The sequence below is a fragment of the Typopeltis vanoorti genome, chromosome 19 (assembly GCF_054136105.1).
Source record: "Typopeltis vanoorti isolate ZY-2024b chromosome 19, IOZ_Tvanoo_1.0, whole genome shotgun sequence".
NCBI classification, from domain to species: Eukaryota; Metazoa; Arthropoda; class Arachnida; order Uropygi; family Thelyphonidae; genus Typopeltis; species Typopeltis vanoorti.
The window spans coordinates 82,302,188-82,326,945 of record NC_143567.1 but is presented as its reverse complement, the minus strand read 5'-3'; the positions used below and the strand labels follow the sequence as shown (position 1 = coordinate 82,326,945).

General features: G+C 34.5%; 1 protein-coding gene across 1 annotated transcript in view; it reads left to right on the top strand.

The window, feature by feature from the left end:
- LOC150096299 (pre-mRNA-splicing factor RBM22) overlaps positions 1–24,758 on the top strand; it is a 115,474-nt gene that overhangs the window by 11,841 nt on the left and 78,875 nt on the right. Inside the window, exon 3 of the mRNA XM_090408935.1 lies at positions 17,451–17,613. Coding sequence (XP_090265061.1) covers positions 17,451–17,613 — 163 coding nt within the window. The remainder of the gene's footprint in view (positions 1–17,450; positions 17,614–24,758) is intronic.

Here is a 24,758-nt window from a genome sequence, read left to right as displayed (position 1 = left end):
GACAACAAGTGAGATTGTTCAACTCTTTTCTACCAAATTTTGTTGCTTATGCTGTTTCAGTTCCCCCTGACAATTTTAGAACATTTGAACAAAAATGCAGAACAGGCTTTTTAAAGAGAGAGAGAGAAGAAAGTAAAATGCTGCAGCCAATGCTCGTATAAAAAGTGTATCTCACGTGAATCATCTCATGTAAAGAAGAAAGTATGTTTCTATATATTCTAAATAGGAATTCCTCCCCCCCTCCTGTTATTCAGTACTTAGCTCACTTTTATTAGATACAAGATTTTTTTTTAGGCTTGTATGTTATAACATTATCATAGATTTTATGAATGTAAACTTGAACTCACTAAATTCCAACTTTGGTAGCTAATATTTCACTCATGTAACACGAGTTTAGAACTTTAGAGTTTAACATGTTCTTTAGAAATTGTGGTTGTCTTTAAGTTGTTGTGTACGATAGAAAAATAAGAACACCATCCATGGTTGACAAAAAATGTTAAAGACTCAGTCCTGGAAGAGGAAAGCATTCGGAAAGTTCCTGTCAAATAAATCAGCAGATTACTTGAAAGAATACAGAAAAAATGTAAGAGAGCTAAGCTATGTGTGAAAGTAGCTAATCAAAAAGTAAAGCAAGACTTTGTAAGAATATAGAAAATAAACATCTGGAAGGAGGCAAAATGTTCTAGAGACTATTGAAAAAGCTTAGAAATGAAGAGTACTATAAAAGGAATTATACTTAATTGAAGATAAGTATATCATGGATATTTGGAATAATTACTTCATCATCATCATCATCAAATTCCTGCCATGTACCCTCAAGGGGTGTACATGATATGATAGTACTACATGAAAAAAATTACATCATTATTAATTTCCTATCTACAATTTTCCTCCAAATCAGTCTGTTACTTGTCAAGACTCCAACATTATCAGATCTTATATTTCTATCGTCTAAAGCATTTTGTACCGTATCAATCCACCTATATCTTGGTCTTCCTCTGGGTCGTTTTGCTGCCAACCTGGCAGAGAACACTTGTTTTGCTAATCTTTCCTCGCCCATTCTGTTTAAGTGACCACACCACCTAAGATTAGCTCTGCTGACGCATTCCTGGATGCTGACAATGTCAAGTTCTTTTCTAATATCCTCGTTTTTAATATGATATTGCCATTGATGCCATCTGTTCATGCCTATAATCTTTCTCAGGACTCTCATATCTGTGGTCTCTAGTCTTTGGTCAAGTGTTTTACTTCTGACCCAGCTCTCATATCCATAAGTTAAAACTGGTTTCAACACTGTCTTGTACACAGCTAATTTAGTGTTCCGACTAATTTCTCTCTTATTCCATATGAATTTATTCAATTGACTTCCCACCATACCAGCTTTGCTGATTCTGTTGTCTATTTCTATATTTAATTTACCATCTTCAGTAAAAATCGTGCGTAAATAGCTGAAATGTTTTACTTGTTCCACAGGTTCTCCATTCACAACACAGTTGACATTTTCAATGATTCTGCCTATTTTCATTGTCTTTGTCTTTTTATTGCTGATCTTCATACCATATCTATTACAACAGCTATTCAATTTAGGCAGAGAATCTTGCAGACTTGTAGCGGATTTATTTAGAAGTATAACATCATCCGCATAAAGCAAAAAGCTGACATTAACATCTCCAATTTTGATATCATGTTTAATACCACTTTCCTTCATAATGCGATCCATATAGATAATGAATAACAGAGGGGATAATGTACATCCTTGTCGCACACCAGATTTAACATTAAACCATCTTCCTGTACTTCCTTCAATTCTAACTGCTGACTTACAACTCAAATAAAGACTAAGTATTGCTTGATATAATGCCCCATTAACACCATATAACTGAAGCGTATTGAATAGCTTCTCTCTTGGCACCTTGTCATATGCCTTTTCCAGATCGACAAAACTTAAATACAGATCTTTGTTATATTCCCATGCTTTCTCGACTATTTGTCGTAAAGTGAAGATCTGATCCTGACAGCCTCTATTTGGCCTGAATCCAGCTTGTTCTTCACCAAGCTTTTCTTCCACAATTTTTCTCAACCGTTTCTCAAGTATACTTGCATAGATCTTGCCAGGAACACTCAGTAGGGAAATACCTCTGTAATTCTCACATTCAGTTTTATTTCCCGTTTTATATATGGGTACTATGAGAGCTCTACTCCAATCATTGGGAATTCGTCCCTCTGTCCAGGCTTTCTGAACTATGCAGTGCAGCCACTGTAAGACTCTTATACCACCATACTTCAACATTTCTGGTCGAATATCATCTACTCCTGCTGCCTTTCCGCATTTCAAGCCTTTGATGGCTTTTTCTACTTCTAGTATGGATATGTATTCCTGACTGCATGCCTGGTCAGTGTTTTTTACCACTGTGCTGTCATCACTGCTTGTTTCATTTAGCAGTTTTTCAAAGTAATTACTCCATACTTAAAGGATATCTTTTTCTCCCGTTTTCATGTCACCTTTATCATCTCTAATTCCTTTTACAGCACTCTTTCCTCCATTCTTAAGCTTCTTCAACAACCTCCAGAATATTTTGTCACCTTCTTGATATTTATTTTCTATATTCTTGCCAAAGTCCTCCCATGACTTTTGTTTAGCTAGTTTTACACAGTGTTTAGCATTCTTGCATTTGTCTCTATATTCTCTAAGAGCACAAGCTGACTTATTTGACAGGAACTTTTGGTATGCTTTCTTCTTTTCCTTCACTGCCTCTTTAACTTCCTGTGTCCACCAGGGAGTTCGGATTTTTTTATCCTTACAGATAACCTCACCACATGCCTCTCTGGCAGAATCAATCAATGTTTTCTTCAGAGTTTGCCACTGAATCTCCAAGGTTTGATTCCTGTTCTCAAACTGTTTCATTTTTTCTTCAATAATCTTTGTGTATTTTAGCCTACAGTTCACATCTGAGAGCTGCTCAACTTTTATTTGCTTTAAAACTTTCTTACATGTTATTCTTTTCAATATGAAATTCAATTTTATCCTGCTCAAGACTAAATAGTGATCACTTCCAATTTCAAATCCTCTGTACACTCTGGTGTCCTGCACCAGGGAGAAAACATCACTATCAACAATAACATAGTCAATGAGACTTTTCTTATTCCTAGCCTCTTCTCTCCATGTGAATTTGTGCACATTTTTATGTTGGAACATGGTGTTAGTAATAACCAGTCCATGTCCTGAGCAGAAATCCAACAGATATTTGCCATTATTATTAGCTTTGCTCTTTTCTCCAAATTTTCCCAAAATATTTTTGTATGTCTCACAATCATTTCCTACTCTGCTATTTAGATCCCCAACAAGGACCAACTTTTCATTTTTCATTGTATCAGTTGCTTTTTCTAAAGCCTCAAAAAATTTCTCCACTTCTACCTTAGTAGAACCTTCTGTCTGACCATAGGCACAAATAAGTCTCATTGTCCAGTTCCCCATTCTCATATTTGCCCACATTACTCTACTTGAGACTGACTGCCATTCAAGAAGATTAGCCTCGTATTTTGTGTTGAATACTATGGCTACTCCTTCTTTTCCTTGATTGTCATTGCCTGAATATAACATTTTGTATTTATTGCTCAGAAAGATCTCACCCGTTTTGGTCTTTTTTGTTTCAGTCAACCCTATTATGTCGATCTGGTACTTATCTAATTCCTCAGCTAACTCCATTTCTTTGCCATTCAGGCTTCTTACGTTGATAGTACCGATCTTTAACTCTGGTGATGTTGAGTTGGGGTTTATTTTCAGATTTGTTCCAGTAGCTGACTTTTCGCTGTTTGCCCTGGTTCCTTGGCGAAAACAACGGGGGCCTTGTTTAACTGGGCGAAGCCCCAGCCGGTTTGAAATTTTGTCATGTTGTACCATCATTCTATATTTTGGTTTAACCAATAAGAATGCAATTTGGTCGGCTAAATCCCAAATTGCCAGCCCATCCTCGTCCGTTCGGTATCCAAGTAGATACCCAACAGGGTGTACCACGAGAAGGTGAGGATTGGACATTAGGTTAGAAGCCCTGGTCGGTTCTCCGCATTCCTTTAAAGGCTGTGTGGAGGTCTCCTCTCAGTTATACAGCTTTGACCCTTAAGCACCCCGGAATAATTACTTTGAAAGACTTAAAACAAAACAAGGTAGAAAAAAGCCTTCAAAAACTTGAAATGCAGAAACAGCTGGAATAGCAAAAAGAGAGTGATAACAATCTGTTCGAATGATAATTATCTCAAAAAGAACTGCAGTGGATTAGAATCACCTTTGTAAAAATGGGTATAATAAAGATAATTCATGATATACCAGACAAACAAAGGAATATAACATACCAAAACAAAAACGATTTTGACAAAGCTATATCCATCCCATATATTAAAGGTCTATCAGAAACAAATATGTAGAAATCTAAACAAATAAAACATAAAAACTACCTTTGAACTTCATACAAAACTTCAGCATGTTTGAAGGCTCCGCGAGTATCTATGTGTATATCAGATTAAATGTATGTGTAACCTGCCATATGTTGGTGAAACTAGATGCACAGTTGACAGGAGAGAGAAGGGGAAAAAAAAACAAAAAAACATATTCACTTAATCCATGGAAAACAGGCCTTTCCAGCCATTCACTGGAGATCTTCCATAAAATTGATTGGAAAGGCACTCAACACTGATGCCACATGAAAACATGAAATGAAAGAAAATTTAAAGAGGCATTAAAACATTCATAAAATAACCAAATTTAAATAAAATTGATGGGCAAAAAAAATCTCCAAGTTCTGGAGAACATATACAATCCTGGCAATAATACACATCCTTAGGTTGCCTAATGCACCTCACTATAGGTAATACTGATCTCAACAACACAAAAAAAAAAAGGAAGAAGAAAAATTAATATTGAGATATAAAATATCAAGTCTAAACTATAAAGTAGCATAAAGTATCTTAAAAGTAAGGTGCAAGAGCCAGATATCATTAATAAGAAAATTCTAATTGGCTGGTGTAATTAATTATTAATCTTTGATTTTTTTTTTTTTTTTGTAAAAATTTTAATGTATTTTTTATTTTATTTATTTTAATTTATTAAATTTTATTTTTTAACCACAAGAGCTCAGAATATATGGGTTAAGTAGTTTTAGATGTGATGTAGCTTACTATGTGTTGCTAGTTGCTGTAATATTTTTACATCTGTATACAAGACTTATGTAAGTCTCGTATATAGATGGATGTATTCTTGAAGATAACCTTTAATGTAATGGCTGAAATATAAAATTTTATTATTAAAGATTTTATATCAAATGGTAGTTGACTCCATAAATCAAATCAAACTGTTCACTGTTTAATTTTACTGAATGAAAATGATCTCCAATAATATTTCTGTATTTGAGTCTACAGTTGTCTCGTCCCTGATAGCTATTTGTCTTTTTTTTTTTGAAACATTCTTGCATATTTTTCTATTCAATATGATATTAGTTTTTATCCTGCTCAAAACTAAATGGTGATCACTTCCTATTTGAAATCCCGTGTACTAGCATGAAAATTGTTTCTTCTCTCCATGTGAATTTATGTGGATGTTTGTTGCAATTAGTGATGACTTGCCTGTTTCCTGAACAGAAATCCAGCAGGTACTTACCATTATTAACTTTGCCCCCCCCCCCCACCTTTTTTTTTTTTTTTTTTTCAAATTTTTCCAAAATTTTTTTATGTCTGGGATTCATTCCATATACTGTGGTTTAAATTTCTGACAAGGAATCTGCTTTCCCATTAGTTGCTGCCTTCTCTAGTGACCCAAAAAATTCATCCACTCTTTATATGTGATATCTTTTGTAAGGCTATAGGTACAAATAAGTTTTATTGTCCAATTTGCCATTTTGAAATTAGCCCATATCATTCTATTCAATTGAAATTGCTTGCCAGTTGAGTTGTCATAAGGCTGGTGCTTTAACTGTAGCCTTATGACACAGTGCATTGTCTTGCTGATAGAGGCAATTGGTCTGTTCCATAAAAATGCCACAAAGTATGAGGCATTGCATCGTCCAGAATGTTCAGGTACCTCTCGGAGTTCAATATTCGTGGTACCACAAACAGAGGCTCTCAAGGCCAAACTAGGAAAAACAGGACCATACCATTACACTGCCATCACCACACTTGACTGGCCTCCACAGAGCCCTGATCTCAATCCTATAGAACATCTGTGGGATGAACTGGAGCATCAGGTGAGGTGAAAGGACATCTGTCCCATAACAGTCCAGGTCATTACATGCCTACAGGAAGAATGGTCCAAAAATTCCATTTATCACTGTCATACGTTTGTTGAAAGTATGCCCATAGGATTGCTGCAGTCATTACAGCAAGAAGAGCGATCCTACATCTTATTAAAGTGGGTGCCATGGCTGTTTGTTTCTTACACTATGGTGTTTGTTGACTTCTTTCCAAGGAGTGTACTAATTAATGATGTTCATATCTCATGAAGTATAATTCCTTGGTTTCTCTTTAGTGTTCTGTGTGAGCGAATTACCTCAGATGATTCTTTGAACATTTTGACGAAAATAATCTCTTCTAAGTATGCCATTGAGGATGCTTGCCAATCTGGAAGAAAGTTTAACCTACTTGATTATTCATAGTTAAAATAACGAGCAACCACCATGTGAGCTTCTCCAAACATTTCCATGGTCTGTGTCCAAAAGTAAGGTTAGTTAAGAGATGTACCATGGAGCTTGAGTATCAGAATCCATATTTCACTAAAGCCTAATTTGCCTGAACTCATTTTGTTCTTCCCCAGATTTCTTATCCATCATTTTTCTTAGTCTTTTTTTCAGGTATATTTGCTCATATATTACCTGGAACTTAGAGAGATTTCTCATTCAGTTTTATTTCTCTTGATTCAGATGGATCTTATTAACTGCTACTCCAGTCATCTGAAATTCAGCCTTCTGACAATGTCTTTTGAATTGCTCAGCATAGCCACTATAAAACTTTCATATTTGATCATTTCTGGTCAAATATCATTTGACCAGAAATCACTTAGCTGCCCTTTTCACATTTGAGATTTCTAATGGCTTTCTCTACCTCAAATATTGCAGATGATCTTATTTTTGACAAACCAGAAGATGCTTTTATCTGTCTATTAGAACAAGTCTTATATATCACGAGCCTGAACAGTCCAGAATTTTTGAGCATGCTAACCGTACCAAACAATTTATTGGAACGTGAGAAGAGTCATAAAAGTTGTTTCTTTATAGAATGTTTTTATAAAGAAACATGCGAAACTTGACTTCATTGTCCTAACTTAAACAGATCTGATAATCTTTGTCTATCTCCTTTGTAGCAGATGGTACTTTTTAAATCTGCTAATCTTTCCTAACTTTCGTGTGTATATATATATATATATATATTAGTTATATTATTATATTAGCAAATTATTGACCATTTTTAATTATCTTATATTAGCTACTAAGGTGGCACTTTTTTTAGAATTGCTGCTGCTGTTTAATTGCCATTCTCCTGTACCGAAGACGCCTATGACACCGTGGCGAAAATTTTACATTACATAAGTTTATTGCGATTTTTCCTCTGTTTTTATATTTAATTTGATTATGCCAACTTATAGTATCTATTATTGAGGTAGAGAAAACCACCAGAAATCTCAAATAATAATGCATTCCTCATTGCATTCCCTCTGAATATTATTTGCTATTTCTGCTACTGCTTATGTCATTTAACATTCTTACATAGTAATTTACTCTATACATGAAAAAAACTTATTTTATTTTTTTCACTTTTATAATCTGATTCCTTTTACAGTACCCCTTCCATTTGCATTTTCATTGGCTTCTAGAACATTTTGCTACCTTCCTGATATTTATCTTCCATATTCTTACTGATGTTTTCATGACTTTTAACTACTTTTACACACTGCTTATCCTGCTTACATTTCTCTGTATTCTTTCAGAGCACCTAGTGACTCATTTGTCAAGGACTTTATATACACTGTTTTGAAAGAAGTCAGGAGACATTCTCATGGGCAAGGTGCACTTGTGCCATGTAATGAATCATGCTTATAGCTGGTATAAATTGAAGGAATATGATGCTCCCAAGTCACTGCAACTGTGTCCTGGTGAAATGGCTGTAAGAAAGAAACTGATGGAGTTTGAAAAAGACATTGTGATAGGATTTGAAAACCTATCTGTTCAGTAAATTGTTGACAAATTGGGATATCCCAGGTCAACAATCACTGATATACCATACCGAGATGGAAACACAGGGAGTCAAGTGCTGCCTGCAATGGATGACCCACCACACTTGCTGAATGTAGGATGCTACGAGGGATAATTTATAAAAACTGCAATTCGTCGGCTGACACATTAAATGCAGAGTTCCAGGCATCGACTGGAACACAAATCTGCACAAAATCAAGGCTCACAACGTGTTTCCATGGTAGGACCACAATATACAAGCCTCACATTATCCGAACCAACATGCAGTGCAGTCTTCATTGATGCAAAGAGCATGTACAGTAAGATGTAGAAGCTTGGAAAGCTCTGTTATGAAGTGACAAATCAGGCACATCTGCCCATTACTGAGCAGATGGACAGGTGTATTAATGGATACCCAGTGAATGTGTCTTACCAGAGTGCATAGCCCCACCTATGAAATTCATAGATGGTGGTGCAATGGTATAGTCTTATTTTATTTTATTTTTTTCTGTTTTACCTCATATCGTTGTTTGTGGTTCCATGAACGTTGAACTCGGATAAGGCATCTGAACAATCCAGGCAATGCATGCTTTCTATGGAACTGACTTGCCTCTTTCAGCAAGATAATGCACTGTGTTATAAGGCTGCTGTTGTAACAGCGTTGTTTGTGGACATGAACATCGCCACATTTGACTGGCCTCCATAGAGCCCTGATCTCAACCCTATGGAACATCTGTTGGATGAACTGGAGTGTCGAGTGAGGTCAAGGAATGTCTGCCGAACAATATTTCAGCACCTCATTACATGCCTACAGGAAGAATAGTCAGAAATTCCATTGATCGCTATCATAACCTTGTTGAAAGTATGCCCGGTAGGATTGCTGCAATCTTCGCAGTGAAAGGAGGTCCTACAATTTATTAGGGTTGGTGTCATTTGCTGTTTGTTCTGTGTTGGTTGATGGCTACACGATTTCTTTCAGATAGGCCTGCAACATGGCATTCTATCACAATGTTATGATAGAATGGTATTCTATCACTCTTCCAAACTGTCAGTTCCCTTCTCTCTGCCATGGACACAGTTGCACTGACTTGGGAGTATCACATTTCTCTAGTTTTTGCCAACTACAAGCACGTGACTTGTTACATGGCACGATGCATCTTGCCCATGGGGTGTCCATTGACTCCTCTCCAAGCATTGTGTGTTTGTTTGTGTTTCTCTCATCCCTTTCCAGAAAGTGGCCTTCTGTTTTGATAATTACTTTAATTACTTTGTAATTACTTTTTTGTTACTCGCTTTTATCTTGCTGAAAACTAGATGCTGATTAATTTCTATTTCAGCTCCTCCTGTATATTCTTCATATCTTAAACCATTCCTAAGTCTAAAGTGCTGCAACAGCAATGTAATTAGTAAGACTTATTTCTTGTCTGTTCTCTCCATATGAATTTGTGCTTTTTTCCCCAATTTTTTTTTCCCTTGAAATTTTTAAGGTATTAGTTTTGTGATTCATTTCCTTCTCTAACTTAGGGAAATCCTCCTTGAAGATTTCAGTGTTCATAATTATTTAGTGGCAGTAACTGCACATAACAGCTGTTCATATTCCTACCTAAATATCAGTTACTACAAACTACTCTCTGAACAAGTGTTGTTATTGAAACAACATATCCAAGTGTACTATGGATGTCATTTGTATTCTAGCAGCCATTCTTGACCTTTCTGTGTTTGACATTATAAGATTGCAAGCTGGATAATTTTTATTTTTCATTTCCTTGGTTGGATCATTATTTAAAATTTTCTGATCCAAATATATGCACTGTGCACATTAAGTATTTGGGAATTTTCAACTACTGCCCCAAAGATATTCATGATAAGACTGAAACATATAACGGACTTGTCAAAAGTTCTATCTTCCATATTTTTGTCTATACTGGTTGCAGATAAATATTCAGTTATCTGAAAATTGATTTCAAAAAAGTCAAAAGTAGGAATCTTTTATCCAAATAGCAGTTGTGCTTTCTGGACCCCATAGAGCGGTTCCGTGAAGCCATGCATTGCAGATGTTTGATGCTTGTTTAACTATATGTCTGCTTATTTTGCATTTAGATTAGATGATGGTATTGTATCATTACCTATACATGGTTTTATGTATATATTTTATATAAACCAACCTTCTGAGTTTTTTTTACTTTTCTTTCTGCTCCTGTATTGACAACCTTAATAAACTGGCTAAGCTGATAGTATATTCATTTTCCAACATACTCTGATTTTAAATCCTACTTTGGCATAGATGTTTGAGAATGTCTTCAAGTAGTACATAATTTTAATCACCTGTGATACTGTATATTAGAGAGCTCAACTTGTTTGAAAAAAGTTCCATGTTTAGATCTCTAGAGCACTGTTCCTGATTTATTTAGCCTATGGTACTAATGTATGATAAGTTTAAAATTAAAACTTGTAGAATAGAGATCTTCAGACATTTTTTTAGATCTGTAACCAGACATTGCATTGGGAAAAATTACCTCATCTGACCACCTGTTCTGTTATTGGCATAGAAAATTAAAAATGTACATCAGATATTTCAGGAGATACATGGCATCAAATTTGCATAAAATTTTTAATTTTTTAAGTATGATCAAAAACATATAAATGCAGCTGGCTTTTGAGTTACTAGTGTCATTAGATTGACAAATAAGCCAAGCTTATTTGTCAGTGAGAAATTAGAGTGGGTCCAGAAACACCAGCAGTTAAAAAAGGGACTGAATAATAGATTTCTAATAGACAAGTTTAGGTTTTGAATATTCATAACTTATTTTAATGTTATTACAACACCAAATTTGAATTATTATCACTTACTCATTGTCAAACTGTAACATTCTTTATACTCTGAAGATGCTGGTTTAGAAATCCAATGAAATAAAAGCCAATTAATAAACATTTTTTTTTTTTTATAAATTAGTTTGCTTAGTTGCTTTTTTTTTTTTTTTAAATGTAAAATATACTTATTTTAATGTAATACCATTAAAACAAGTTATGAATAATAGATTTGTAGTTCAGATAAGTGCTAGCTGATTGATAAATATCAGTATTATGGCAGACCAGGTGGCAGCATCTTAGAAACAGACTGATGAAGTACCACGTGATTTTCGAGCTGCTTTTGTTTAACATAAATATTAATGATATTGCGAATGCTTTGAGGAAGGTGGATGATGATGATGATGATGATGATGCAGGATTTGGAATTATTGTATAGAATGACTTAGATATGTTTCTTTAGGTGGATTTTATAACAAAGGAGAACTACCAAAAGATTTTGACCTTAATATTTATACCTATACCAAAGAAAAGTAATGCAGTGAACTATGAGGATTTTAGAACAATAAGCCTCATTTCCCATACATCAACTTATGAGAATCTTAACACGAAGAATTGCATCTAAAGTGGAAGAATTTCTTGGAGAAGATCAGTTTGGTTTCAGGAAGGGTAGGGGAAACAAGAGTGCAATTGAACTGTTAAGAATAGTAAGTGAAAGAAGTCTAGAAGTGAATAAAGAAGTTAACATCTGTTATATAGATTTTGAGAAAGCTTTTGACTATGTAAAATGGGATAAGATGGTGGAAGTAATGGAAAAGATTGGTATAGATTGGAAAGACAGAAGGCTAGTTATCTCACTATATATGGGACAAACTGCCATGGTGAGAGACATATATGGTACAGCAGAACCAGGTATCATTGGACGAGGAGTGAGACAAGGCTGTTCTCTGTCACCAATTTTGTTCATCATGTATTCTGAAGCAATGCTAAAAGAAGCACTGGAGAATTCGGAAGAAGGAATAAAGATTGGAGGTAGACAGATATTTGCAATAAGATACGCAGATGACAAGGCATTACTATCAAACACTGAAACAGGACTACAATATCTGTTGAACAGATTACTGGAATCCTGTATCAATTATGGAATGAAAATTAACATCAGAAAAACAAAGGTGATGAAAATAGCAAGGAAAGAGGCAAATATGGATATCAGAATAAATGGGGAAAAATTGAATCAAGTAAAGACATTTAAATATCTAGGAAGTGTTATTAGCAGTGATGGAAGATGTAAAAGTGACATCGCAAGAATAGCGATGGGAAGAGATGCCTTTAATAGAAAATAGAATTTATTCAAAAGTAAAATGGATGGAAACCTAAAGAAAAGAGTAATAAAATGTTATGTGTGGAGTGTTGCTCTCTATGCATCTGAAACTTGGACATTGAAGAAAGAAGAAATTAAGATTTTGGAAAGCTTTGACATGTGGATTTGGAGAAGGATGGAAAAAATCAAATGGACAGATAAAATAAGTAATGAAGAGGTCTTAAAAAGAGTAGAAGAAGAAAGAAGTCTGTTAAGGAGGATAAAAAGAAGCAAGGGAAACTGGATCGGACATATTCTGAGAGGGAATGGAATCGTCAGAGATGCCATCGAAGGAAAAATAGACAGAAAAAGACCCAGAGGAAGAGTAAGGAAAACAATGCTAGATGACATACTCAATGGAGACAGGTATGCAACCTTGAAAGAGAAGGCTCAGAACAGAAGAGAGTGGAAGGAAAGTTTCTGCTACTAAACGAAGAACCTGCTCAATTGCAGAATACTCAAGAAGATGAAGGTGCATTAGATTTTGATTTTTTGATGTAAATCTCTGGGTCTGGGTAGTGACCCTTCCCATAATGCAGAGCATTATGGGAAGGGTCACTAAGAATATGTGCTTTGCATTATAGCAGTGTTTCTCAAACTTCAGATATCCATGGACCTCTTCTTAAATTTCCATTGTTACCAAGTATACCCCCTAATTAATTAAAAAATAAATGAATTAATTAATTAAAACAAATTAATTAATTAAAATTAATAAATTAATTTAAAATATTACAAAATTAAATATCTATTTTATCTGAATTTATATGTACATGTAAACAAAAAATATGATTTATTTTAATAGAACAAACTTTATAAAGATACTATAAAGTTTTACTTACTTGAAATCATTTATCATCAATGAGAGGAGTGAAATTGCTTATGGTGAGATAAAATTTCAGCAAAATTTGGCTCTATAGTTGTTAATTTCAATCTCAGATGCAGTTCGACATCTATAATGCGATTCCACTTCTTCGTCTTAATATCTGCAAGGGCTGAAAATCCAACTTCGCACAGATATGAACTTGGAAATAGAAAAATGAACCTTAGAGCGTTATCTGTTAATTCAGGAAATTCATTCTGTATTTATAGCCAAAATGATGATAACGTATTCTCGCTGCCGGTGCACCATATGGTTTTGATTGTCTACTATACAGCATTTTGTGTGTGGTGGGGGGGGGGGGGTCATGCGATTCATTGGTTAGTGCCAGTTGTCTCTAATTGCACTGTTTGTTGATAAACTTATTGCACAGCCTGCAGATGTCTCTGTACCTTATTCAGTGATACAATAGGAACGTTTTACGAACTCGAACTTAAATTTTATTCCATGCGTTAATGATGCATAGCCGAAAATTGCCACAGACCCTCTGAAGACCTTTTGCAGACCACACTTTGAGAAACACTGTTATAGGATATTAAGTCATTAGCTTCTATATACGAGTTGCCCAGTCCTGAAATTTCTTCAGGCATAAACTTTTTTTGCTTACACTTGGATAAAAGATAAACCAAGAATATAATTTCTTGACATCTTTCTAAAGATGTACACAAACATCAGTTTCACAGTGGGTTCGAGTCCACAGCCTTTTGATTGGAGGGTAGCAGTTCTGTCTGTCAACCAGGCTCTCAGATTAGGCTGACATTGTGGGTAGGTGATTGAATGTATTCACTCTGAACTTAAGTTATTGGAAGGCTATACATTATATTGGTGCGATTGCACTGGAAGAAGTGAAGAAGCAGTCTTGATATAACAGCTGATGTGAGGTGGGGGAAACTGAAGTTTAGAGAACACATTATAAAATGTAAAGAAAATAGGAGATTGTTGTAATTATATAAAAAAAAAAAAAAATTGACAACCAGTATAAGGCAGTGAATATTTAACTATATAAGGGTGACCCTAAAGTTATTGGAATTCTGACATTTATGTTTTAATAATCTAGAATATAAGTTATGCTCTGTAGTTTTTTTTTTTTTTTTTTTTTTCCATGTAGGTTGATCCTCTTATAATATGGACTTTAGAGTCTAAAACTCTTAGCACCTGATCTGAACTTGTTTAACTTTAGTAAAGCGCCATATCTCCAATATATGCCATAAATCAGAATACACGAGAATCAGATGAAATTGGGTCTGAACAGTATGCTGGTAAGAGGGAAGCTCCATTTAATAGCATCTTGATGATTTTTTTTTTTTTTTTTTCCTTCACCTGAAATGGTATTGTGTAGTTTGGCATTATTCAGTTTTAGGAGTATCCATTGATTGACCAAATATATAAGTTTGCAGAGTTTGGCATTATTCAGTTAGAGAAACATCCATTAATTGACGAAATGGATGTTTGCAGAACAGTTTATTCTTTCTAGATTGCGCTTGGGAATAGGATCTGCATCACTACTTAACCTTTCTGGAACTAACACAAATGGGGCCGTGTCCTCAAAATTCCACCATATATGTACATCCTTATTCTCATACTAATCCATTGTTGATTCTAGATGGGCTTTTTTTTTAATGTCTAACCAACAAGTGAAATGTTGCAAGACCTATAGCATATCATTACTATGTGTGGGTTATGTCACATGGCTGATTCATTGATTCTCTGTGTACATGTGCCTTGTTGAAGTAATTTCTTTCACCTCAAGTAAAAAAAAAAATAATTTGTGTGGAAAACAATCAATAAGAAGCTAATCAACCTATAGTACACTGTTACTGTGGATGTGCAGATCAGCAGAATGGACAGAATTTATTTAATATCTTTGATAAAAGAAATATTACATGCATTGGCACAATTCTGAATGTATTCCGATTGGAACTTTCACATGGGACATTTCAACAGCTTCTGTTAACCTTGCCAAGCTGGTGAAGATAATGGTGCATAATATACCTTGGAATACATCCACTAATCTAGAAGTGCTTGTAATTGGATAGCTTCTGTGGCTAGACACAGTCTGTTAGATATAATTAAGAGTTACTCTCTGGATTAAGATTGATCTCCAAGGGTTTGTTGCCTTTCTTGCCATTTTATTTTATTAATTAATTAATTTATTTTTTGCTCATTTTATTTCATTCTTACCTCTGGTTTCATATTTGGCTATAGTATGTCTTAGGTTGATAATCTTAGGTTAATAATTGTAAACAGTAAACATCACCTAAGCATTAAACATAGATAAACAATAAATTATACCATAATCACAGTAATTAACTTTAATGAAAGTACAGATATTTCATACTAAAAATAACTGTACATCATCAGTGTGTAGAAACAAGCAAATCAAAGAACAGGAATAAATACAAGGTACATAACAACAATCAGTTTACCAATTAAAAACAGCCAAGCTTTTGGAAGAGAGAGTAACAATTGTTCTGATTCAGGTTAGGCCAATGTAAAAGGACTTCACAACTTTCTTTAAAAAGACATTCATATTTAAAACTGCTTCTATGAAGAAGATGAGCTTCATCCCACCAGATGCTGTGTTTAGTGTCAGTACTATTCTTTGCCAGACCAGACTTTTGAGGTTTCACATATTTAATGTAATACTGATGTTCATTAATTCTTTTTTCCACAGAACAGCCTGTCTGTTCCAAAGTAAGTAATTTGTTGTTTATAGTTATGCCACAGGTATCTTAAAGATTAGATTAAACATAGATGATGTATGTATCTTTTTGTTTGCAAGCACAAGCTTTTTAATTTCCTATATGGAATAGACATAATTCATTTTCATTGCACATATAAAATAAAAATAAATAAATGAAGGTACAGTATAAATGTAAATTCTTAAAACTTTTGGTCACTTTTGTATAAAGCATTGGTCAGAGTACATCTAGACTAAAGGTTTGGTTTCATGAATTTTAAAGGAGAAATGGAGAGAAATTTAGAAATAACCAATGTTTAATCAACACTGTTCAGATTTGATTACGGAGAGTGTGATCAATTTGGTAGTTTTTTTTAAAAAAAAAAGGTTATATGATGATGTGTGTGAGGGTATTTTTTTTACATTGTAAGTAGAAAGTATCGACAGCATTAATGGTGAACATTAAAGTTAAATGAATTTAAGGCATAATATGAGAGGCAGTGTTAATGGTTTATTAACTTAAGGCTTAACTGCATAGATGTCTAAAGATAATACCAACATTCCTTTGGCCAGTTTCATTATCACCCATTAATATAGATGTAAAGAATAAAATAGTTTCAAGAATAGACTTTCACTCAATACTGTAGGATATAATCTCATGTTATTACACAGTTTTATACTAACAGATGTTTTAATTTAAACTCCAAATTGAAAATCAGAAGCATTTTCTGAAATATTTGAAGAGTAGATCATTTGCTACTTTTCAGTGATAACTTTTGTGAGGGCACCAACTTGAAAGGAAAAGTTTCCATTAGTTTCATTTTATTTTTTTAGTTCCATTCCAAAAGTTTCCATTATCCATCTGGAATATTTGTATCTCCTTATCCATCATCTAAAACAGTTGCTGAGTTCCTTCCCATCCCCTGTGCTGAAACTGGACAAATTATATTCCTGTCTTAGTTCTTTACCTAAGTATAAGCAAATAAAATTTTGTGCATGAAGTATCTTCATAACTGGGCTGTTGATTTTGCATCATTTGCCTCAGTATTCTATAATGTATTCCTTTCAGACATGTATATTACCATTATGAGAAGGGTCACTATCCTTTGAAGTCTCATTGGTGGGAGCTAGACCTATGGAGATACTGAAAGCTAAATGAATGCAGAAGTCATATATTCCATATATAATTTAGCAAAATGGTGTGTCATCATGTTATTTCTCTGATATATGTATGTTGAAATTAAACTTATGAGTAATAGAAAATTGTTACACTTGGTTAGATAGTAAATTATATTAAAAATTATTCTTGTTTTAATCCTTTACCAGTGAAGTACTTCATTCAAAACCTATGTTTGCTTATGCTTGGATAAAACAAGAATATTTCTTGTATAATTGACAAGTATAATTCTTCTAGTATACTGTATAAACTTGTTTTTATCTTCCACATTATAAAAATTTTGGCAGTTTTTTTATGATATATGATTTGATATAAGTGTTGATTTGTTTCTTTAGACCAAAGAACGATATGGAAAAGAATGTAAAATTTGTTTAAGGCCATTTACTGTTTTTCGATGGTGTCCTGGTGCAAGAATGAGATTTAAAAAGACTGAAGTTTGTCAGACCTGCAGTAAACAAAAAAATGTGTGTCAGACATGCCTTTTAGATTTGGAATATGGTAAGTGTGTTTGGAACAATTGTTTGGAAAGTACATATATATCTATTTGAACCATGGTATTTGATTAAATTGTACTGTGTTCATATAAGAAATGTGTTGCTTTGTTTTGACATGTCATCATCTTTCTAGTTTCTGTAACATTTCTGTCTTCCATGTACTCTGTATTCTATTTTTCTTTTTGATGTTGTGTTTTTTTTGTGTTTAAATATTCTGGAATAGGGATGTTCTGGAAATAACATTCCAGAATATTTAACCACAAAATAACACAACATCAAAAAGACAATTAGAATACAGAGTACAGGGAAGACAGAAAAAGCAGTTCATGCTCTTGAACAGAAACATACCCTGCAAATTAACAAAGCCATAATAATAAACAAACAAGACAACAAAACAATGCTTAGAATATCGAAAACAATTGCCATAAAATGCGATGAAAATTCAATCAACGTCCACCGACCCTACCTAATTTCCAAATGTTGGAAGCTCCAAAACATAAAAATTAGGTCACTATTCCGACCAATAAGCGATAACACAACTCCCCCACCCCCAAAGCAGACACACCAAACAGTCATGATATAGCCCTACACTTTTCCCGTAATGTTCCGATGATGATACGGGATCGAAACGGCTCGCACCCTATTAACGCTCCCCCCCCCCGCCATTGTTTCCCATATAACCCTTCCCCAAAAAGCGCCCTTAAATATAATAATGTATATATATTATTTTAACAAAAACCCGGATTTTCTAATTTATCTTCCCACCTTGTCTCAAACACCCACCTCCACATTTTCCGACTCCCCTTTCTTAACAGCAAACAGCAGTATGGAGAAAGAAGACATCCTAACTTCCAAACAAGGTATGTGCAAAATTTCTTCCTCTATTAATCTGCTTATATTTACCTTTTAAAATACACTTATAATATCCTAAGAATTCTTGAGTAAAAAGCCAATGTATTTAAAATAAGGGACACTCCTAAACAGAAACAGGCAAAAATAGCTGCAAAAATAATAGTTTTTTAAGAGGAGTAACATGGGAATTTCCCAGAAATAATACTTATATTGAAGTTATATTTTTTCTTCCAATTGTGGACACTGTTATTAATTCTTTGGCTGGAAGATTTGATCTCTTGATAAGTCACTTTAACATATTTCAGTTTTTATCCAGTTTCAAGGAAATTTCTAATATGAGGACACTTTAAGAAAACAATGTGAGGATTTACAAATTACACTGGCTGATGGTGAAGAAAAGGATGTTTGTACCATTGAATTATATAATGAAATACAAATTCTAAAGGACATCATACAGGATAGTGACAGCTCAGACCTTCTAAAAATATTGCAATATATATACGCAAATGATTAGATAGCGTCTTTATTAATTTAACAATTTTGCTTAGAATATTTTTGATACTTCCAGTTTCAGTAGTAGGTGGCAAATGATCGTTTTCAAGACTGAAATGAATTAAAACATATCAAAGATCTAGTATTTCACAGGAAAGATTGGTTGGACTGTCAATGATCACAATAGAAGGTGATATTTGCAAGAAACTACAAACAAGTGAAATTTTGGATGAATTCGTTTCCATTAAATCAAGAAAAGTAAATCATTTAATTTTTTCATACATTTTTTTTCATTAAAAATTAAATGATTCTTATCATTGTGCAATTTTTCTGCTTTGTACATCTCAAATTATAATAGCTCATAGCCAGTAATTGGTTATGTATCTGTAATTCTAGTGTATGTGCATTTTTGTATGCTTTGCGATTTTTGCTGTGTTGTTAATGTATGTAATTTTCAAAGTACACAATTTTATATAAAAATATATGTGTTTTGAGTTTTTAACCTTTAAATTTTAACTACATTTTTTAAAACAAGTAAGGGGCACTCAACTTGAGTTTGCATTGGGATGCCAGGACTCCTTGAGCCAGCACTGTGTATAACATGCTTATAGCTTCACTCAGTGTATGAAGTGTCCCCTTTTTGCCTTCATGGATGCCTGAAGTCTACAAGGCCATATATATTGATGGCAGCATGCACAACATCCAACAGAAATGCTGCCACTGCTCGCTCCAAATCCACCTTCAGGCTAGCAATGCTGGGGTGTCATTTCTTGCAGGCTACTCCCCCCCCCGAAGCTTCAACTACAATTTGAAGTCCAACGGATTCAGATTGGGAATTCCAGATGGCCAATCACATGGTGATATGTGGTCAGGCACATTCACCTCCAACTACTGTTGTGTGGTCTTTGCCTTGTTTGCAGGGGCTAAGTCCTGTTGGAAGATCCACTGCTTATTGTAAAACAAGGTGTTGTTCAGGGGTTGTACCACAGGTTCCAGCACAGTGTCTTGATACTCTTTGGCAGAGGTTTTGATCCCTTTCTTACAGAAATGTAACTTGGATACCTTCTGATACATCATCCCCATCAAATCATCACTGATGCGGAGTGATGACCTCTCTGAAGGTTATCACCCCCTGATGGCTATGGTACATGCTGTGCGACCATCCTTGACATCTACCCGATCTTTTTGGCTGTTAAATGACGCTTCAATGGTGGTGAAAATCTTCTCTTCTGTGAAAAGGATATCTCTGTGTCTGTTGTTTGTGTACTATCGGAGAAGTGCTTTTGATTTTATCAGCCTCTGTTGCATAAGTTGTGGTGTTAGGAAGTGTCTGGTAGAATGAAATAACATGACTGCATTCCAACCTTGTGAAGTGGTATTACAGCTACATGGTTCTCATAATCTCCCCACTGCATGTTAACTCATGCAGCTAGACAACTCTCTCTCTCTCTACTGATAAACATACAACTAACAGAACCAGGCTCATGCAATTCAGTGGGCAGCATGGGGTCATGCAGAAGTTGTAACAGCAATTATGGTAAGACTGTGTACATACGTCATTAGTGTTAGAATTATATTAAAAATGAAGATATTAGACAGAAACTTCAGATTGGTTCATTCAAAAGTCTGGAACAGAGCTAATTTAAGTTATAATCAATATGTATATATTTCCTTATTCTTGTTGAGAGGCTTATACGCTGGTTAAACATGATAACTAATAATTAAGGAATTGACAGCGTACACTAGAAATATAAATTAAATAAAGTTTAATATATACTTTCCGATATTTCGGCAAACGTCACATTGCAATCTTCTTGGGAACTTAATACAAAGACACGTGCACACAAGTACTACATAACAGCAAATGAGAACCGAAGCTAGGAAGCTAACGTTTTCCTAAAATCCTGATGGTGCCCCCTAGTGGGCTATATTGGTAGTTCTTGGCCTTTGGGCTGAAGTTCTTCTGATAAATATTTCCCAAATTTGGGGCAGTCTCATGCATCCAAATTTGTTGAGGTTTGGCATGTTCCTAAGGGCTGAGGCTGATTCCATGAATAGTCTTTCATATTTGAACTTGCTACGGTGTATTACTGTGGCTTTCTTCCGTCTTATTCTGTGGCGAGTATCCAGACCGTGGTCTTGCAAGCCCAGAGTGGCTGTACTGGTGAAATCGGATGTAATCCTTGTGTTCTGAGATTCTGATATTTGCTGTCCTGCCTGTTTGGCCAAAGTAGGACAATTTACAGCTGCAAGGGGCCTGGTATACACCAGGTAGGTCTAGGGGAAGTGGTTGGTCTTTAGTGGAGCAGATAAGGGATGCCAATTTTCTATGTGGTCTGTAACAAGTGGTCAAGTCATGTTTTTTTAAGATTTTGTTGATTTTTTCCAAGGTGCCGCGGATATAGGGAATGGTGATGGATTTAGAGTAATCTTTTTTGTGAAGGGGAGGGGATGGTGGGTTGTGGATAACTGAGTTAAGTATTTTTTAGATTCTTTGGGGGGGGGGGTAGCCATTGGCTGAGAAAGTGTCATGGATGTGATTTGATCAGTTTTAGTTCAGCGGTTAGGGCTTGATCATTTGAACAGATTATTTTTGCCCTGTTGAATAGTGTCTTAATAACTCCATATTGTTGTGAGGGGGGGGTGATGGAATTGTTGGTGAATGTATCTGCCTGTATGGGTGGGTTTTCTATAAACTGAGAAAACCAAGGTTCCATCAAGTTGGCGGGTGACTAGTGTGTCTAGGAAGGGGAGGTTATTGTTTTCCTCTTTTTCCAGGGTGAACTTGATTCTAGGGTGTTGGTTGTTTAAGTGTGTTAGGAAGGAGAGGAGTGAATCTGGGCCATGTGGCCAAATAGCGAACACATCATCAACATAGCGAAACCATATGGTAGGTTTTTGTGGGGCTAAGTTTAAGGCTTTCTCTTCAAAAGTCTCCATAAAGAAGCTGTCAATTCCTTAATTATTAGTTATCATGTTTAACCATCATATTTATGTTATCATATTTAACCAAGAATAATGATCATCCACGGAGATTCCTTCGCACGCAAGGCTGGCCAATACGGCAAACTGAAGCTAAAGTTATCCAGACAACTTAACCGTCTGGCATTCCTAAAACGCTGCTAGGATAATCAAGTCATCCCTAACTGTGTAAATTTTAAACACCGCTTCGTCTCACAGAAAGCTCTCCGTATCTACAACCGGGCGAGCCAGGCTTTACTTCGGGAGCAAATTACCGCTACACGCTTCCTAGCTTCAGTTCTCATTTGCTGTTATGTAGTACTTGTGTGCACGTGTCTTTGTATTAAGTTCCCAAGAAGATGGCAACGTGACATTTGCCGAAATATCGGAAAGTATATATTAAAGTTTATTTAATTTATATTTCTAGTGTACACTGTCAATTCCTTAATTGTTAGTTATCATATATATTTCCTTGCATCAAAACTAGTACTTGATTTCAGGAAGATGACTGAAACATAAAATTGGACAATATCAGAAACCTGACAAATATTAGATTAATTTGGAAGAAAACTGTTGATTAGAAGCTAGTAATAATTTAAACTTAATTATGCATATCATCATATATTTCCTGATATGTATCCTCAAGGATGATGAGGTAGTACTGCATGATTGTTTACGTTATTACCAATTGCTTGTCAGCACTCCGATATTGTTAGATCTTATTTCTGTCTTCTAGGATACTTCTGACTGCATCAATCCACTTAGATCTTGGTCTTCTTTCCTTTAGGTATTTTTCTTGCTATTATAGCATCAAACACCTGTTTTGCTAATTTTTCCTTTCTCATTTGGCCATACAACCTTGATTGATTTTCTCATGCATTCTTCAGTGCTAACAATGCCAAGTTCCTTCTTTATAACTTTATTTTTAATATGATTCTGCCATTCATGCCTTCTGTTCACTCTCCCTGATTTTTTTCAGAATTCTCATGTCCATTCTTTGATCTAGTGTTTTATTTTTAACTCCATTTTTATATCTATAAGTTAGAATTAGTTTGAACCTTGTCTTGTTTATTGCTCATACAAAATAGTGTTCCATATAAATTTATTCTGTTTGTCTATTTCCTTATTTAATTTGCCATCTTCCCCAAAAATTATACTTACATAGTTGCAATGTTTTATTTGTTGTATTGGTTTCCCTTCATTGAGTACAAGTCTTCAGTATTTTTTTCAGGGTGCAGGTGATGTTGATGTTTTTAGTGTTCTGTACATTTTTGAAGGAATTATTCAATTTAGTTAAGGAATCCTGCAAACTTGTATTTGATTTACTTAAGAGTATAACATTAGCTGCATAAAGTAAAGAGTTAATATGAATATCCCATTTTGATATTAGGCTTAATGCCACTTTTCTTCATATTATTAGATGATGTGAATCCTTGTCTCACAACTGATTTTACATCACAAAAAGCTTCCAGTACCTCTTATAACTGCTGACTTACAACTCATACATTGATTATATATATATATATATATATTGCTTGATATAATGTCCCATTTGCACCATTTAATTGTACCTTTTCGAACACTTTTTCTTTTGTCACTTTTCCATATGCCATTTCCAGATCTGCAAAACTTAAATGTGAATCTTTATACATTCCTATGATTTCTCAACTTTTTGTATCTTAAAGTGAATATCCAGTCATAACCTCTGTTTGGTCTAAATCCAGCTTTTTTCATCTCTAGTAATTCTCACGTCGAGTTTTCTTTTCTTTTATCAAACTTGTAGATTGGAAATATGTGAACTCGACTAATCATCTAGAATTCAACCATCTAACTAGGCCTTATGAAATATGCAGCGTAGGTACTACAATTTTTATACTTCCATAGTTGAGCATTTGCAGTTTTTTGTTAAGGGTAATTTGTGATGTTTAACCACTGGAATTCAATAGAGGTTAGTTTTGTTTTCATTGTTTTTTTAACTTTTTTTATTTTTATTTAGGCAGATTTGGCTATTTTGAGAAAGGACATTTAATAATGGTTCTTCACCTGCATAACAACCATCTTGGCATGGATAATCTCAAACCACCAGAAGAATAAAAGCACCTAGGAATGGCAGTGTTCTTTCACCACCATTCCTAGTGTGTCAGTTCACTTCACGAAATTTTCCGAACAGCATAGTAAACTAGCAAATGGTTGCTTTCATTAATTTTCAGAAACTATTAACACATCATTTAAAACTTTGTATCCAGTTTTTGAACCCCCTCTGTAAAAATAGTTGATATGTGACTGGAGGAAGTGCAGATTAGATTGCATCAGAAGAAGTGGCTGATCTTGTTAGAAATATTCCATAAGTTAAAAATGTTAGAGACAACATGAAGTTACAAGACAAGATGGATAATAGGGATTTGACTAAATTGAAGTACAGTTGTAGCACCACCTTATGATGTTGCATTCAAACACTGAGATAGGCCATAAGGCCTATTATAAGGCTCTAAGTCATAAGGCGCTAAAGTTTCCTCTCAGTACTGTAACACTTTTTTGCTAGGAAAGTTTAAAAACAAGTATAAAATGAAAAGTGGTACACTAATTAATACTACTATAGTTATCCATAAACATAACATGACAATCTTACTGCTGAAATGGAAAAACTTTCAATGGTGTAGACTGACCAAACTTGTTGGCATGTTCTCTTAAGCCAAGCTACTGAGAATAACTTTTACATTTATGAAAATTAATCTAAACTGATGTGAGTTAATGCTTTGTTATTTACGTTGCTCATATAAGACTGCTTTAAAATATTATCAAACCAATACATGCATCTAATGGATAGGAGCATTGATTTGCTAT